Consider the following 14,675-nt stretch of genomic DNA (forward strand, 5'->3'; position numbering starts at 1 on the left):
GTTCTGCTGGATAATCAGTTTTTCAGTTGACTGGCAGCCTGGCCTCTCTCAGCTCTCACAAAGGACTTTCGGTTCCTTTCAGAAATCTAAAATACATTAACAGAAAAAGCGGCTATGTATTGCTAGAGACTATGTATTGTGTTTCTCAGAGTTTGTTCATTTGAGATTGTCATTCAAATAAGCAAATAGGATATAGGGTTTTTTTAATACAGCACTTGAAATATGAATGATGAATACACACGTACTTTAAGATGCCCTGTGAATTCTGCAGGTTTTTTGAGGGAAAAAAAATAATAGTATGTCTTCAAAAATATATTTAGCTGTCTGCGCTGAAAGGCCATGAAAAAAATTAATCAGAAACAGTATTGAAAGGGAAGACAGACACAGGAGGAATAAAATGAGGAAGCTGGGACAGATTAAGAAGTTGGGTATCTCAAGCAGCCTAACCAAGTAGAGTTAACAAAGGGACGGGGTCACGTCTGCAAGTGTATATTCACATTAGGCAGGTTTCTTTCTCCTACAGCGAAGATTTTGCATTTATAGTCTAGCTTTGTGACCTGAGGTAGATCTGCAGAATACAGACTTACGAAGTGGCAAAGTAGTTTTTCCTAACACTGGAGTAAAAGACTTTTATCAGCTTTATTCAGCTTTATCAGTTCTGCTTTCTGTGTGTCTTTATTTTATTTTTTTTCCAGTTGATACCATTCCAGCTTCCAATAGACCCTCTTTCTATACATTAGGTTATATCTTTGGAGGAGTGTTTTAAAAAGTGGGCTTGACAGCTACAGTAAATGAAGAGAGCTCAATCTGAATGTGTTTGTGTGTAGATGAATATTCTCACAGCAGAACTGTAATTTTTTTTTGTGTAGCAGTAAGTGATATGCATGAAAACAACTGAATAATCTCATAAAATTTGTTTTCTTGGGGCAAAATAACTGGTGTTTTGGACTTGACATTTTTATTTTTCTCCAGATACCCCATCACAAAGGGTGCAGTTTATTCTTGGAACAGAAGATGATGATGAGGAACACATTCCTCATGATCTCTTCACTGAGCTTGATGAAATCTGTTGGCGTGAAGGAGAGGATGCAGAGTGGAGGGAGACAGCAAGGTGAGTGTTTTCATAACTTAAAAATTATCTGGAGGTATTGGTGTTGGTGTTGGTGTATTGAGGAATGATTTCAAAGCTGTAGCAAGCTCAGGGACAGATTTTGGATATAAAGCTTAAATAAAACCATAATTTTAATGCTTAGTCTTCTAGAATTCCAACAACATTCGTCGTTTCCCAAAGCCAAATGTTTTCATATGGATTTATGAATAAAGGTCACAGTGAATACCAGTGGAAAAAAATGATGTAAATGTATGATGTATGTGAATTAAAAATCATTAGGTCAACTAATATTTTATCTTCTAATTTAAAGAATCTTTCAAACTTCATATTTTGCTTGAATACTCAAGAAACTGATAAGGGTACCATTGTAAAAAGATTAAAGCAAGGAATGATATTGCTTTCGGAGCAATAGAACTTTTACATATTCTAAGTCTCCATGAACAGTTTATTTTGAGAATGATTATTCAGTGTTGGATTATTTTATTTCTGCAAAATTAGTGGCAAAGACTTTTAGATTGCATTTCTGCTGTGAAAAAAAAAAATACTGGTACAGAATTTAGAGTTGTATCTTTTTTTCCTTGAGCATTTAAATAGGAGATGATTTCCTTAGTTTCATTAAGAATTTACATTTTACAGCAATCTTTGCTTTATTTTTCATCTTGAAACCTTAGTTCTTCCTCTCCCTGCCAGTTGTTGACAGTGTTCCTCAATGGTGCCCGAAGGTCTCTGTAATATATATTTGGTAGAATATTAATTGCAAAATTTCTGGAAGAATTTTGTGGGCAAATGTGTATGTGGGCTGTCTGACATGAACATGGCTGCTAGTTTTCTTTCAAATTTTACTGCAAATTTCTGCTTTCCCAGAGGACCAAAATTTTTTCTATGACCTTCCCTTCCATTATCTGTTCATAGGCAGCATAGACAAATGCTAAATATAAACTTTTATGTGTAGAAAATTCTCATATGGGGATTGTATTGCAAAAGGAATGCAGTAATATTCCTAAATAATCTTATTAATATTCGGAGAGAGAAAATCTAATCAAGATAATCATCTGCAATGTTCTCATCCTGATTAGGAATACATAGAACCTCTCTGGGAGGGGTATCATCTTCTGTTGGAATTAAAAAGTAAAAATCACTGTGTGTTATGTTATTTTTAAGCAGAGAAATAGCAACTTCTTTAGGTAAACTTAAAAAAAATCCCTTTGCAAGTTATCAAAGAACTGTGTTTCTGAAAATTATAACAATTTCTGTTAGCAAGTGGCTCTGATGAAGATAGAATTCAAAAGGAGTAGGTGAAATAAATTACTGTTTTGGTTGATCTGCATGTATGTACACCCTTCTCAATTGTTCTTTGTGAAATGAAGAATTAAAAATATTTAATAGAAACAGGATGAGGTTGTTGAAAAAGGAGAGGAGAAAAACAACCAAGAAAAGGACATTTTTGGAGTTCAGAAAATACAAGAGTGACATAATAGCTAATAGTAAAATTTTCTTTAGTTTTAGAAGTAAGAGCTGCTGTGTGGAAAGAACTGGCCAAGATAAGTGATCTTTTTCAATTTGCATTCCAAAATTTCAGACTGCATTTGACATGGAGTTACTGGTTAGAAAAGGAGGAGATGGAAAGGAAATTACCAAATTCAAAATTAAGATAAGGCTCAAAATGCTTTTCTGTGCAAATAAGAGGGTACAATCATTTTCCTCCCAGAAAGGTGAAAGAATATGTATTTAATGGGTAGGGTAATTCCTATCTTTCTGTAAGTTTGTCAGGTGTGTTGTACTAATCCAAACACAGCAATACTCATTAAGAAAGGATAAAAACGGTTGAGGTAAACAGAGCCCAATTTCAAAGCCATACAATGCTTGGAGGAAAGAAAAATTATAGACTTGGAGATAAGTGGAAAATTGGATAAAATGCAATACAGTGGTACATCATGTCTCACTAAGTTAATAATGCTCTTTAGTTAGATAATCGATTTTTGTTTTTCTGACAAAGAAAAGTGGATCTAAATTTTTTTAAGTAAAGCATTAGATATGGTACAGCAGTGGGGATGTGTTACTTAAACTGCATTCTAGTGTAAAAATTCTATTAGCAGATCAGGAACTATTTGAAAAGGTGCAGCAGGTAATGCTGAGAGATTATACTATTAGTGTGAAAGGTAGTGACATCTAACGTCTGAAGAATTAGTCTTAGTAAATAGATTAATTAGTGAGTTAAAAATAGGATTATAATAAGGAAGCTTGTTGATAATAAGAAATTGGGAGGGATTATTCCTCAAGAAATAGATTAAGATATCATACACAAAGAACCAAGTAGCTTTGAGTAAAGTAATAGAAATGGGATGGTGTTTAATATGCAATGTCATATACTTAGAAACGAATACAGTGGATCACTTTAAATACCTGTGGTTGATTCAGGACTTCAGAATTAATGATTTGACTAAAAGCATGGTATGGAGAAGATAAAACCTGAATTTGTTGCTGTTCTAGGCTTATTATATGTTTTTCGTCTGTGTGCACAATATCACTTGGAAATATTTGTAAATCTTGCTGTTTGGCTTTGGATGTAGTTCCAGGTAGAGATTAATTACATTTAATGAGAGTGATAGCACTAAGTGGTTATGTCCTCATTTCACCAAGCTCTGCACTTGGCCCACGTGGACTGAAGTGTTGGGCTGACTCTGATGAAGCACATCTGTATCTTGGTATTTTCAGTTTGATTGAAAGTGCACTGCACTTTTCTGTTCCAGGATCTGATTTCGACTGTCCCATCCATGGAATTAGTTAGAGAGCAGAATAGAATGAGTAGCTTGGTTATGTTGATATAGGGATAATTTTTTTTTTTTTCTCCATCAATTGATTTCAAGCCAGAAGAAACACATACCTTTTAAAATCAATAGTCCTTCTTACAGTACTTTTTGTACGTGGCCCAGCTGTACACTTGTGCACTCTCTATGGAGAAGATGTATAGTTTCTATTCTGAAAAATATATTTCTGGTAAGTTTGTGGAGAAACATGCTGAACTGTAACAGCTGGATTTATTTTATACAACCAATAGTGTAGCTGCAAGTTGCAGCTGTTGGGAAAGCAATTTATGTGTCATGGCTGGAAAGTAGTGCCTGATTTGTAGCCAGTTTTACCCAGAGTTTTGGGACTCATTTATCTGCTAGTATCAACCAAAAATATCTGGAGAATATCACTATCTTTATGGAGCAGAAAAAAATACGTAGTAAGGAGAAAAATAGAAAGAACCTTGGAACCAGGAGGAAAGTGCTTAAGCTTAAATTTTAATGGGCAGTTAGGAAAATAAGCTCATGTCCATATTTTAGAAAGTAAATTGGTAATCACGACTAGAAAACGGATGGGTTAGGGAAGGTTAGGAAGTGTAATGCATTTTCCCTGGATCAAAACTTTCTTCCAAAGAAACTAGGTCACAAGAAACATAGGTTTCTCACTCATGCTTGGTTCCTGACATGCTTGTGTACTTTGGTTGGTTTTCGAATTGGTGTGAGCAGGTGCAAGCTTTGTGTGGAAATTTATACAAATTGAAAGATTACATTAAAACCATCAACTGTTGAGCGGGTTGTGAGTACATACTCCATCTCTCCATCTCTCTGCTGCAAATGCACTACACTACAAAATAGGTGAAGTACAGATCACCCACGTCACATTGGGCGGAAGATGCTGTAACTGTGTCTGACATGAAGCAAGTGCACTGTTAGTGATGCCTGAGGAAGTGATGACGATGGCTTTAGAAGCTAGGATGTATGCATAAGCTGTATGTACACACACTAGCCTGAGTCATATTTTTGGTGTAGTAACATACCTTGCTGAAACTCTTGTTGGCATATCTTCTTCTAGCAAGCGTTCTATCAGAGGAACTAACTAAACTGTGTGATCGATGGACCTATGCCAGTCTGTATCAGTAAAAGAAAGCCGTGAGAATGAGAGCACTCTTCTGTGCGATCAGACAGAACTGAGATAGCTCCAGATATGTTCCAGTCACATGGGATGCATGTGACATGAGCTCACTGGGGTTGATGGTGTTTCCCAAAAAATTACGAAAGGCTTTTATCTGTCAATCATACCAATTTAAGGGGCTAAACTGCGGAAGTAAATATATTTAAATTTGTCTTTGAGAAACTAAAAGGAGTACAAAAATTGGCAAACTGGGATCTATGCCTGAATTTGGATTTCAAAGCCATTTCTGTCATGGAGTCTTGCACAAGAATTCAGAGGATCGATCAAATGGTATTGTGATTTTTAAAACCACTGAACACTTAGTATTGAAAGACTGCATAAGATTAGAGTAGTTTTGTGTTTTCTCCTACTGTTTCTCATTTGATATGTTAAATAAATATATTCCTGATATAACAGGAATATTTCTGAAAAGATAAAAGGTGATAAACATTAACATGATGTTCCCTTGATGAAATTAGTAAACTTACGATATGCTTATTAAAATCAAAATAGGAATTTATTCCAAACATAGAGTGCTCTCAGCTGGATATGATTTAATTCTGTATCCTGGCCCGTTGGCTCCTTGGGTAACTCTCGGGTTTTTTCCCCAAGATTCAGGTGGTTTTAGAGTCCTTTGCCTTCTGAAAAGCCCTGAGCCAGATGCAAGAAAGAGACGGAGTGTTCAGGTTCTGATTTCTCAAGGTTGCACGCTTTGTTTATTATTTCTTATCTTACAGTTCTCTCAGTGCCCAGCCAAGATCTGTGCAGCTGCTCGGGCATCTGACGACTCCCCCTGCACTGGGAGGTTGCTGCCTCTTATACTAATTGTTACGTGTTCTTTATTTATAGTTATTTGCCAATACCTACTACCTATACTAAACGGGACATCTCTACTCTGACCCAATCTCCTTCAATTACTTTGTGCCACCGTCACTGCAGAGAATGGAGTGAATGAAGAAGAAAGAAGCAAGAGAACGCCCCAAATCCTCCATCTTTCTCCCATTCACTTCCATACTAAAGAATCCAAAACTAAGATTTTTCACCCTGTGATAAGCTAAACTACTCTTTCACACTCTTGTGGCCTGTAATTCATCTTGCAGTGCAGGAAGCCTTTCCCATGGACTGGGATCAAAGCCAATGTCCCTCTGGGCTCTGTGCCAGGGTCCCAGATGCCCCTGTCCAGGTCCCAGACCTTCCAGGGCAACCAAAAGAATTCCCTGGACTCCGACAGCTAACAATGTATGATAATGTGTCTAAACACCTAAGTTTCAGCAACAGTAGGAAATGGGATGCAACCCATACAATTATACTGTTCACGGAAACCCAGATAATTACAATGGCAAGTATAATTATTTGAGCAGTAGCAATATTTTCCTATGGATTTTCATGCACTAATGCGTAAGCTTAAATACCTGACACTATAAACTCTAATTAAAGCTGTTTTCATGATTTAGACTTCTCTGTGTCCCTAGTATGTTACAAGCTCTGATAATAAGCCTGCCTCTGTCCAGCAACCTGTCTTAGACTTTTAGGAACATGCTTGTCTTTTATTGCTCTTTAAAATCTATTTACAACTGGTCAGTAGATTTAAATTAGGTAATATCAAGGACAGACTGCAGCAGCATAATCAGATAAGCAATGTTGAAGACTGACTTACATGAACAGAAGATAATGGCAGTATGAGGTTTTTGATGATATTTTGTAAGACTCTATTGGATCATTGTTTTCAGAATATATGGCGCATGATTTTTAATCTTTTTTTCTGAATCAGCATAAAAGATATAAGAAGCTAAGCACGGTATAATAACAGAAATAATAAGATATAACACTAATAATAATAGATAATAACAGAAATAATTAAGAATACTCAAGCCTAAAGATCTTATAAATCTCCTAAAGAGATTAGAAACATGCATGAAAATGAAGGTATGAGAAGAGAAAAATGTTGGTATTTTGCAGAGACTTGTGAGACTAAGGGTTAAACAGGACAATAAATGTACCAGATTTATGATGCTGTAGATAAAAATAAGTATTGTACATTTTTCAGCTTGGAAACAAGAGTGCCGTGAGTAAGATAGGAGGAGCCTCTTCTTAGGGAGTTCAAGTGTAACTGCAAAGTGAAAAAAAAAAAATTAAGACCTATTTTTCCTTCTCACATGCTTCTTGATCACTTTCCTGAGTTGTAGGCTCCCCTTTAAAAGTATTGCTTTGAATTTGGTGGGGAGGAGCGTGTTAAATTGTGTTTGATGTCTGTTTGGACATGGCTTTGAAAATTTTTTTGGAAAATTTCATTTGCATATGCAAATTCAATTTCATGGTTTGGCTTTGCAGAAGCAAATTTTTGTGCTGTGTCCTCCATGCTGCTTCTCTAGAGGAATATAAAAGTGAAGGGGGGTGGCTGGGAAAAGAGAATGCAACAAAGGGAGTGGGGAGCAGGTCTGATGAAGAGGAAAGAGTTCCGGGCAAAGATGAAGTACAGAAACTGGCCAGTTTCCTCACAGAGGAAACGGAGGGAAAATGTTTAGATACAAAGCAGAGGAGAGGGCTAGACATAGGAGACTGGGGATTTTGAAGGACCCAAGGAGTTGAGGCAAATTGTCTCTATAAATAATGAGAGAATGATTAGAAGGCAGCTGGGACAGTTCCAAGAAATGGAATACATCAGGAAGGGAGCAGATATGCTGATGATGAGTGGGTCAGCGAAGTGGTTGCTGCCTGCAGAATGGTAGCAAAAGGAGAACTTGGTACACAAGTTCTGAAAGGAGGAAAGTATCTAAAATGTGGGTACACTTGCATATTTTACAAGTAGGAGCAGAGCTAGACAGGTGGCCCAGGGACAGAAGAGGGACAGCTGTGCTAGCTGCTTTGCTGGGCTGTGAGGCTTGGTAAAACTGGAAATTCCTCATCTTTAGAGGTCTTAAGGCTTTACATTTCACTGCTGTTTGGAGATGTGTGAAGATGCTGTCCAGGTGTGAGACTCTGCTTGACTCTCTGCTGCCATGTCCAGATAAAAAGGCTGAGTGCTGTTGAGTCAAGCGATACAGGCGAGTGCTGTGGCTGCAGCTGTTCAAACCTTGCCAAGCTGGCGGCTGGCAGGGCTCCACACAGCAACATCCCTGTGTGACTTCTCAGATTTTTGTTTGTTCATTTAATATTCTTTTAACATTTTAAGTGCAGTATTTATCAACAGAGAATTCAGTCTCAAGCAAGCTCATCTGGCTGGACGGTAACAAAAGACTTGTTCCTTTCGTGCCTTTCATTATTTTACTGAAGTTTCTCTGGATCTGTTTTCTTACGACTTGATATTCTACCACAGAAATATCATTGTATGCCAAAGAATTAGTCAAAGTTCTTGTAGAGTACAAAGATTATAGCTTAATATAGTTCTCTCTTCATCTCTGTGGTCAGAACTTTTCCTCAAAAATGGTGTAATACAGCATTCTTCCTAAAAAGGAAGAATAAAGTGAAATCTGAAGCCAAGTTTAATATCTTTGTCTGTATTTCAGCACCCACAGAAGTAATTTTTTATTTCTTATGCACAATGGAGTTATAAAATTGATTGTTTGTATAGGTGGTTAAAGTTTGAAGAAGATGTAGAGGATGGTGGAGAGAGGTGGAGCAAACCCTACGTTGCCACACTGTCACTTCATAGCTTGTTTGAGCTGAGGAGCTGCATCCTGAATGGCACAGTTCTTTTGGACATGAGAGCTAACTCCATAGAAGAAATTGCAGGTATGTATTGATGTTTCATTTCTTGGTTATGAAAATTATTTAATAAAAATGTAATGATTACCAAGAATAATCAGTTTCCATTTAGAAACTCCTAGGAAATGTTCTCAATGTACTAGAAAAGAAACTCATGTCTTCATGTCTGGCAGAGTTAGTAAATATTCTATTTATATTTTTTATGTGGAATCTGCTGCTTTAAGAATCAATTTTTGAATAAAGAAGAAAATTAACATGGAGGAAAGAGGACAGTTTGGTTAGATTTAATTAGAGCTGGCATGTTCTCTGCTCCTGCCATGCTGCCTCACGTGAATGAAGCGTGTGCTAACTTTCACAAACTTAATCTACAGCTATGCTAATTGCAGGCAATCTTGCTTAGACATGCCCCCCCCCCCCAGATATAGGGAAGTATTTATTACAATTAAACAGAAAGCAGATATGAAAATGGATATGTCTCTGAATTGAGGGGGGCAAAAAAAAAACCACCAACCAAAAAACAGGAGTAATGATACAGTGTAAGTTTTTAAAAGAAATTTTAGGGACATTAACTTCTTAAGATAAAGTTGAGTGAATTTTTTTCCAAGGAAAATTTATTTGGCAGTTGCAATTCTTGCAATTTGTGCCAGCTTCTGAGAAAGACAAAACATAATGGATGTGTCTTCTCTCCCAAAAGTATAAGTGAGACTGAGACTAAATGCCATTTCCTGCTTTCCTGGTGTTTCCCTTAAAGATTGTAACTAGTTTAGGAAAGATACAAAAGACAAAGCAATAAAATTTTCTAATGCTCCAGATTATCAGGAAAGCTGCTTTATGGATAATATATAAATTTATATAAGTCCCATATAAAGTTTTTTTAACTTATTTAAATTGTAAGGTCGATGTTATTTGGTGGACTATATTTAACAGTGGAAATAAAGTTGTCTCAGATAGTGGTAGCTGCTTTTTGTATTTACATTTTGTGTTTATTGTTTATGTCAAACTGACTCAAGATTTAATAATACAAATCTGCAGAAACTTGTGTGGGTTTCTACTCTGTGCTGAGTTCTGATTCTTCTATGACTCATAGTCTGAATCAGACCTTCAAAATTTGTCTTGATAATGATAAAAGATAAACATGGAGAATAAAAAGCAGCTGATTTGAAAGAACAAAGGTGTCTATCAGTATGTTGCTTTATTATTTATTTATAATCAATTAAGAAGTACTTAGGTCAGCTGCTTGATGTTCTTTATTACTTTTTTGCTTAAATAGTACACTGCGTTTTTCAATCTTGAGCTTTGCATTCTTAATGGAGAAATCACTCAGCTTCATCTGTAGTCAGCTAAGAAAGCCCTTCCAGAATTGTTTTTTCTAAGCAGGTAAAAAGAGTTAGGATTAACGCAAAAAAACCCCAACTTCAGTGAACTTTTTTTTTTTTCTGTTTTTGGAAGATGCTTTGTATTTTCATATATAGTGAGGCCCCAATTAATTAATGTTTATAATCTCTTAATCCTTAGTTGTAGTGATTTTGTTTTAGTTAACATGGCCAAGGATTTGAGCATTCATAATACTAATGTTGAAACTCACCACACACGTAAGATGTTCTTCAGTAGAGAATTTGGTGTTATTATAATAATATAATTATAATATGCTATTATAAGTCAGCCCTAGTTGTGGTTTATCCTGGTTTCTTGATTAGGAAAACCTGTTTCTTCTGAGAAGAGGCTTCAGGATGAATGTCATTAATTGGATTGTACCATTTTAATTTAAAAAATAAATTAAATTGTGTGGCAGATTTTGGATGCATTTTATTTGTTGTATTATTTGCTTGATGTGGTAGGCATCCTTTTCTGATAAGGTGACCTGACACATGATAAGGTTTGCATGGGTTGCGCTTGGTCTCTGAGAGAAGATTATATTTTTTCCTCCTCTGCAGATTCAATAAGCAATGAACTATTCTTTTTTTAAAAAGCTTTGCAGCAGGTGCTTCAGGCAAGTGAATCATTCTGTAAATTACTCATGTTCAGTCAGGTTTCTTTGAAGAGATTTATTTTTTTTCTATCTCGAGAATTAAAGTTACTATTCCAGTTGCTTTTCTGTGTTAATATTATTTGTGCTGTAGCAGTGCTGTTTCTTCCATCAAGTTCCTTTGTCATTTGTTACTGTCCTGCTATTTGTGTAATTCCTGGTCTCCAGTGATTAGAGAATGGTACAAAGAATGTGGCACTCAGTAGGCAGCACTGCGAGAAGGAAAGGCTGTGAGCCGTGGTGACAAGTATGCCTCCAAAGCTCATGTGCTGAGTATCTTAGAAATCATTCCAAATAATATGACAGGCAGTTCTTTTTACTAAAAAGTGACTGCTGGACCTGAAGATTAGGCAGAACTGGTACCTCTCAGGAAATCCTTTTTTGTCTGTTCCAGTCAGTTGCTATTCCCTGTTAGTAGTTATAATCCTATTTATCTTGTGCTATACGATGCAAATGCTATTTTCACCAGGAACTGTTATGTATTCCAGTTGTATCTGACAGTCCTGACAGTTTAGAATTTGAGGAAATGCATGCTCTCAACTGTTGGCTTCAATTTGTTTCAACATTCAGCTCTTGTTGTCTGGCTTGCTAGCCATCCTTGTGCCGGGCTAGTCCAGCAGTCCTGGTGATCACTTTTGGTTTTGTGTCCATGTTACTGTGTATACCACCTTTAGGAGAGTTTGTGAAAACAGGTTATGCCCTATGGTTTTAACAGGTACTTCTGAATTAAATTTGATTTTTGTGCTTCTGATTAATAGTTTGAGGTTTTGTTTTTTTAATGCAATCTTTTGATAATTTTACTGCATTGCTGTAATGCATCCTCTTTTGAGAGCAAATACAAATTTTGTGCACATTTCTCCTTACTTGCTTTAATGCTTTGTTAGCGAGACGTGTGCTGTGTATTTATTGGTAATGTCTTGCTATCTGGGCTATATTCCAATATCAAATTACATTTCTATTAATGCAGTGCCAGTCTTCATATCCTTTAAAGAGGTATACTTAAACTTTATTGCTAAATTGAGACTAAGAATTCCTATTTGTTTTAGTCAAGGCTTTTAATCTATGAACACTTACTCACTAAAGCATTAAACTCTTAGCACTTAGCCCTTGAGAATTTCTATTACTGAAGTCTGTATTTTAAAAAATTAATGGGCTTGTGGTAAAATCTACAGATGAAAGCCACCTTTTGTAATGCTTGCACGGTTTCCAGAACATTTTGTATTTTATCCCTGGAAGCAACAGTTCTGCATAAAAATATTTTGGTACTGTTTATGTGGTGAGAATTTTAAAATCATCCTCTATTCCATCATGTCCATTCTCTGTTAGGTCTTTTTCATTCCAACTGTCATATTAAAAAATTACTTCGTCTACGGGATTGTCTATTTTTTTTTTGGACAGGCACACAATTTTCCTTGTTGCAAACGAACTTACTCATACCTATGATGCTGAATTCACAGACAGCATCTTATTATAATGGAGACTTCTGAGATGAATTTCCAACACTCTCATCATACAGAACAGTGTCTTTGTTCCTGAATTTTCTCAAATTGTTCTTAATTTTTGTAAGATGGATTTTGCTTCCCATGAAAAGAGCTCATTTCCTCTGCTGAACTTTATCCTGCTTAAAATTGCAATTTTTATAACACATATTTTAGGGGAGTTATTACTATTTCTAATACGTGATGTTATTTTTTCATATGTCTTTGCAGTGACTCCTGTATCAGTAAGTTAGCACTCCATGCACAAGGAATTCCTTTGAACATTATGTAGTAATATTTTATCGATCACTTCTGTATAGAACATATGCTAAAAGGAAGTCTGAAAAATCGATGTAATCAAAACAGTTTATTTTGGAACTTGTCTCTTGAGGATGTATTTGCCAGAATCTGGCTGTACCATTAGAGAGCAGCTTCACTGTGTTGTTCAAGTTGGCAGATGAAAATGTTCTCTTTTGATATTTTCATTTAGTTCCTTTGAAACCATGTAGATTCTCAGATTACCATCTGGTTTTTTGATTATAACCACTGAATGAACCCAAAAGGTTCCTCTATTTAACATATGATGCCATTTTCTGTTGTTTGGTTCAAAAACTATTCAGTCCAGCCTTTAATGGCAATACTTTCTTTACAGCATGAGCCACAGAACTTGCATATTCTTGTAGTTGGGCAGAGTGTTCTGTGAACAAATGTCAAACCTTATCAAATACAAACCTCTGTTTTGTGTGGCCTCTGTTGCACAGTAGAGCTTTGGTGACTTGCACATATTTGAAATATTCTGATTTATTTTAAATGGTTTAATTGTAATAATGGTTTATTTTTTAAATTAAATTTTAAATCGACCCTTCCTTTCCAATCCCGGGATCTGACTGGTTTTTCCCAAGCAGTCTTTTGTATGTTCCTCACAATTGAATTTTCAATCTGTGTAACAGCTTAATCTTGTGATTGAGGTCACAGGACTCTGTGCTCAGCAACTCAGGGCATTACATCCCAAGTGTGCAATTTTATTGATTTCGTTAATATCACGTTAAGCTTTCAATCTGAACAAGTCTTCTTTTATTTTTGTTTGTTTTAAGCTCTATTACTCCATAATAATGACATATTTTAACTGGCTCAAGTTGAGATTTTATTCACTGGAGCCTTTTGTTTCATCTGCAAAGCTCACATTGTGTTATGTTTCTGACAGAGCTTTTATGGTACATTTAACTTTTATTATAAACACTGTAATAACGCGTGGGATTGCCTGTGAGTAATCTGCTTCTCTGTTTGACCCTACACCTGTCTTTTGTTCTGCTTTCACCTTCTCACTTACCCAGGTTTCTACATTTGTTTGCTTTATTTTCAGCTTAGCATGTGGTAATAACCTCTACAGAGAAACTGTCAGGTTTTGTTCCTTTGTCTGTGGGTAAATTGTAGAGCTCGTACCAACTTCTAAGTAGTACTGTCTTTTTCTGTGGTGGTTTTGTGTTTTCCCACGTTAACCACAACGGTAGGAATCTTTTTAGATTTCACAAGTCAATCTCAGCTTGCAAAATGTATTTTTATGAGGCATCCACTGTGCCTGCAGTTCTGAACTGGAAACTGGGAATTGTCTCTGCAATATACAGTTTCGTGAAATACTTGCTCTTGTTCCTTAGTAAAATTGCATACTGTTATTTTAAAAGCAGACATTTTTCATTCTTTCCTTCTTTTTCAAGTATGTTAACTGAATAATTAACCAAATAGTTTTAGGTAAAGCTGGAACTAGAATCTGTGTCTCAGAGCACAGGAATGCTCTGCTGTCTTGGATGAGCTGTTAAAACTGCTGGCTTAGATAACTTGTTTATAATCATCATTGTAAACAATGTAAATGGGCCTTGGTTCACAAGTACAGCCCAGAAATCTTAATTGTTGGGCTTGCATTGCTCCTCCTGCCTGACTCTCTGGGGAAGGAGATACTTGGGTTCCTCTTTAGAGATGTGTTAAGCTAAAGGACAGTGTTCCAACTGATTGTCTTCCATAAAGCAGTGCATTAGGGTTGTTTGGTTTTTTCTTCCCTGTCTTTAAGAGCAACGACCACAAGCCAGAAACACTTTGGCTTTTAAATTAGGTTTTAAAGTAGGATTTGGGTTAAAACTTTGGGTTTTAAATTAAGATAGTCGACTATCACTGCAATCATGATGCACACAAAAGCCTGTGTGTTTTATATTTTGTCATTAATCTCTCATTTTGTCCCACAATTGTACAGTTAAAACAGTTGGAATTGTTAATACCAGCACCCTTGCTGCTATATACTGAATTCAATTTCTGCTGTAAACTGTCAGTGCTGACCTACATCAGGAGAATATGAGCCCAGCAATTTCTTTTTGGACTTCACAGTTATTTTGGTACAAGTACA

At 36.1% G+C, this 14,675-nt stretch overlaps 1 protein-coding gene across 7 annotated transcripts in view; it reads left to right on the forward strand.

Moving 5' to 3' along the window:
• SLC4A10 (solute carrier family 4 member 10) overlaps nucleotides 1-14,675 on the forward strand; it is a 149,825-nt gene that overhangs the window by 75,447 nt on the left and 59,703 nt on the right. For all 7 annotated transcript variants that reach the window (XM_040069219.2, XM_040069217.2, XM_040069218.2 and 4 more), the window contains 2 exons: nucleotides 973-1,111; nucleotides 8,643-8,803. In XM_040069219.2, coding sequence (XP_039925153.1) covers nucleotides 973-1,111; nucleotides 8,643-8,803 — 300 coding nt within the window. The remainder of the gene's footprint in view (nucleotides 1-972; nucleotides 1,112-8,642; nucleotides 8,804-14,675) is intronic.

The sequence above is a fragment of the Hirundo rustica genome, chromosome 7 (assembly GCF_015227805.2).
Source record: "Hirundo rustica isolate bHirRus1 chromosome 7, bHirRus1.pri.v3, whole genome shotgun sequence".
NCBI lineage: Eukaryota > Metazoa > Chordata > Aves > Passeriformes > Hirundinidae > Hirundo > Hirundo rustica.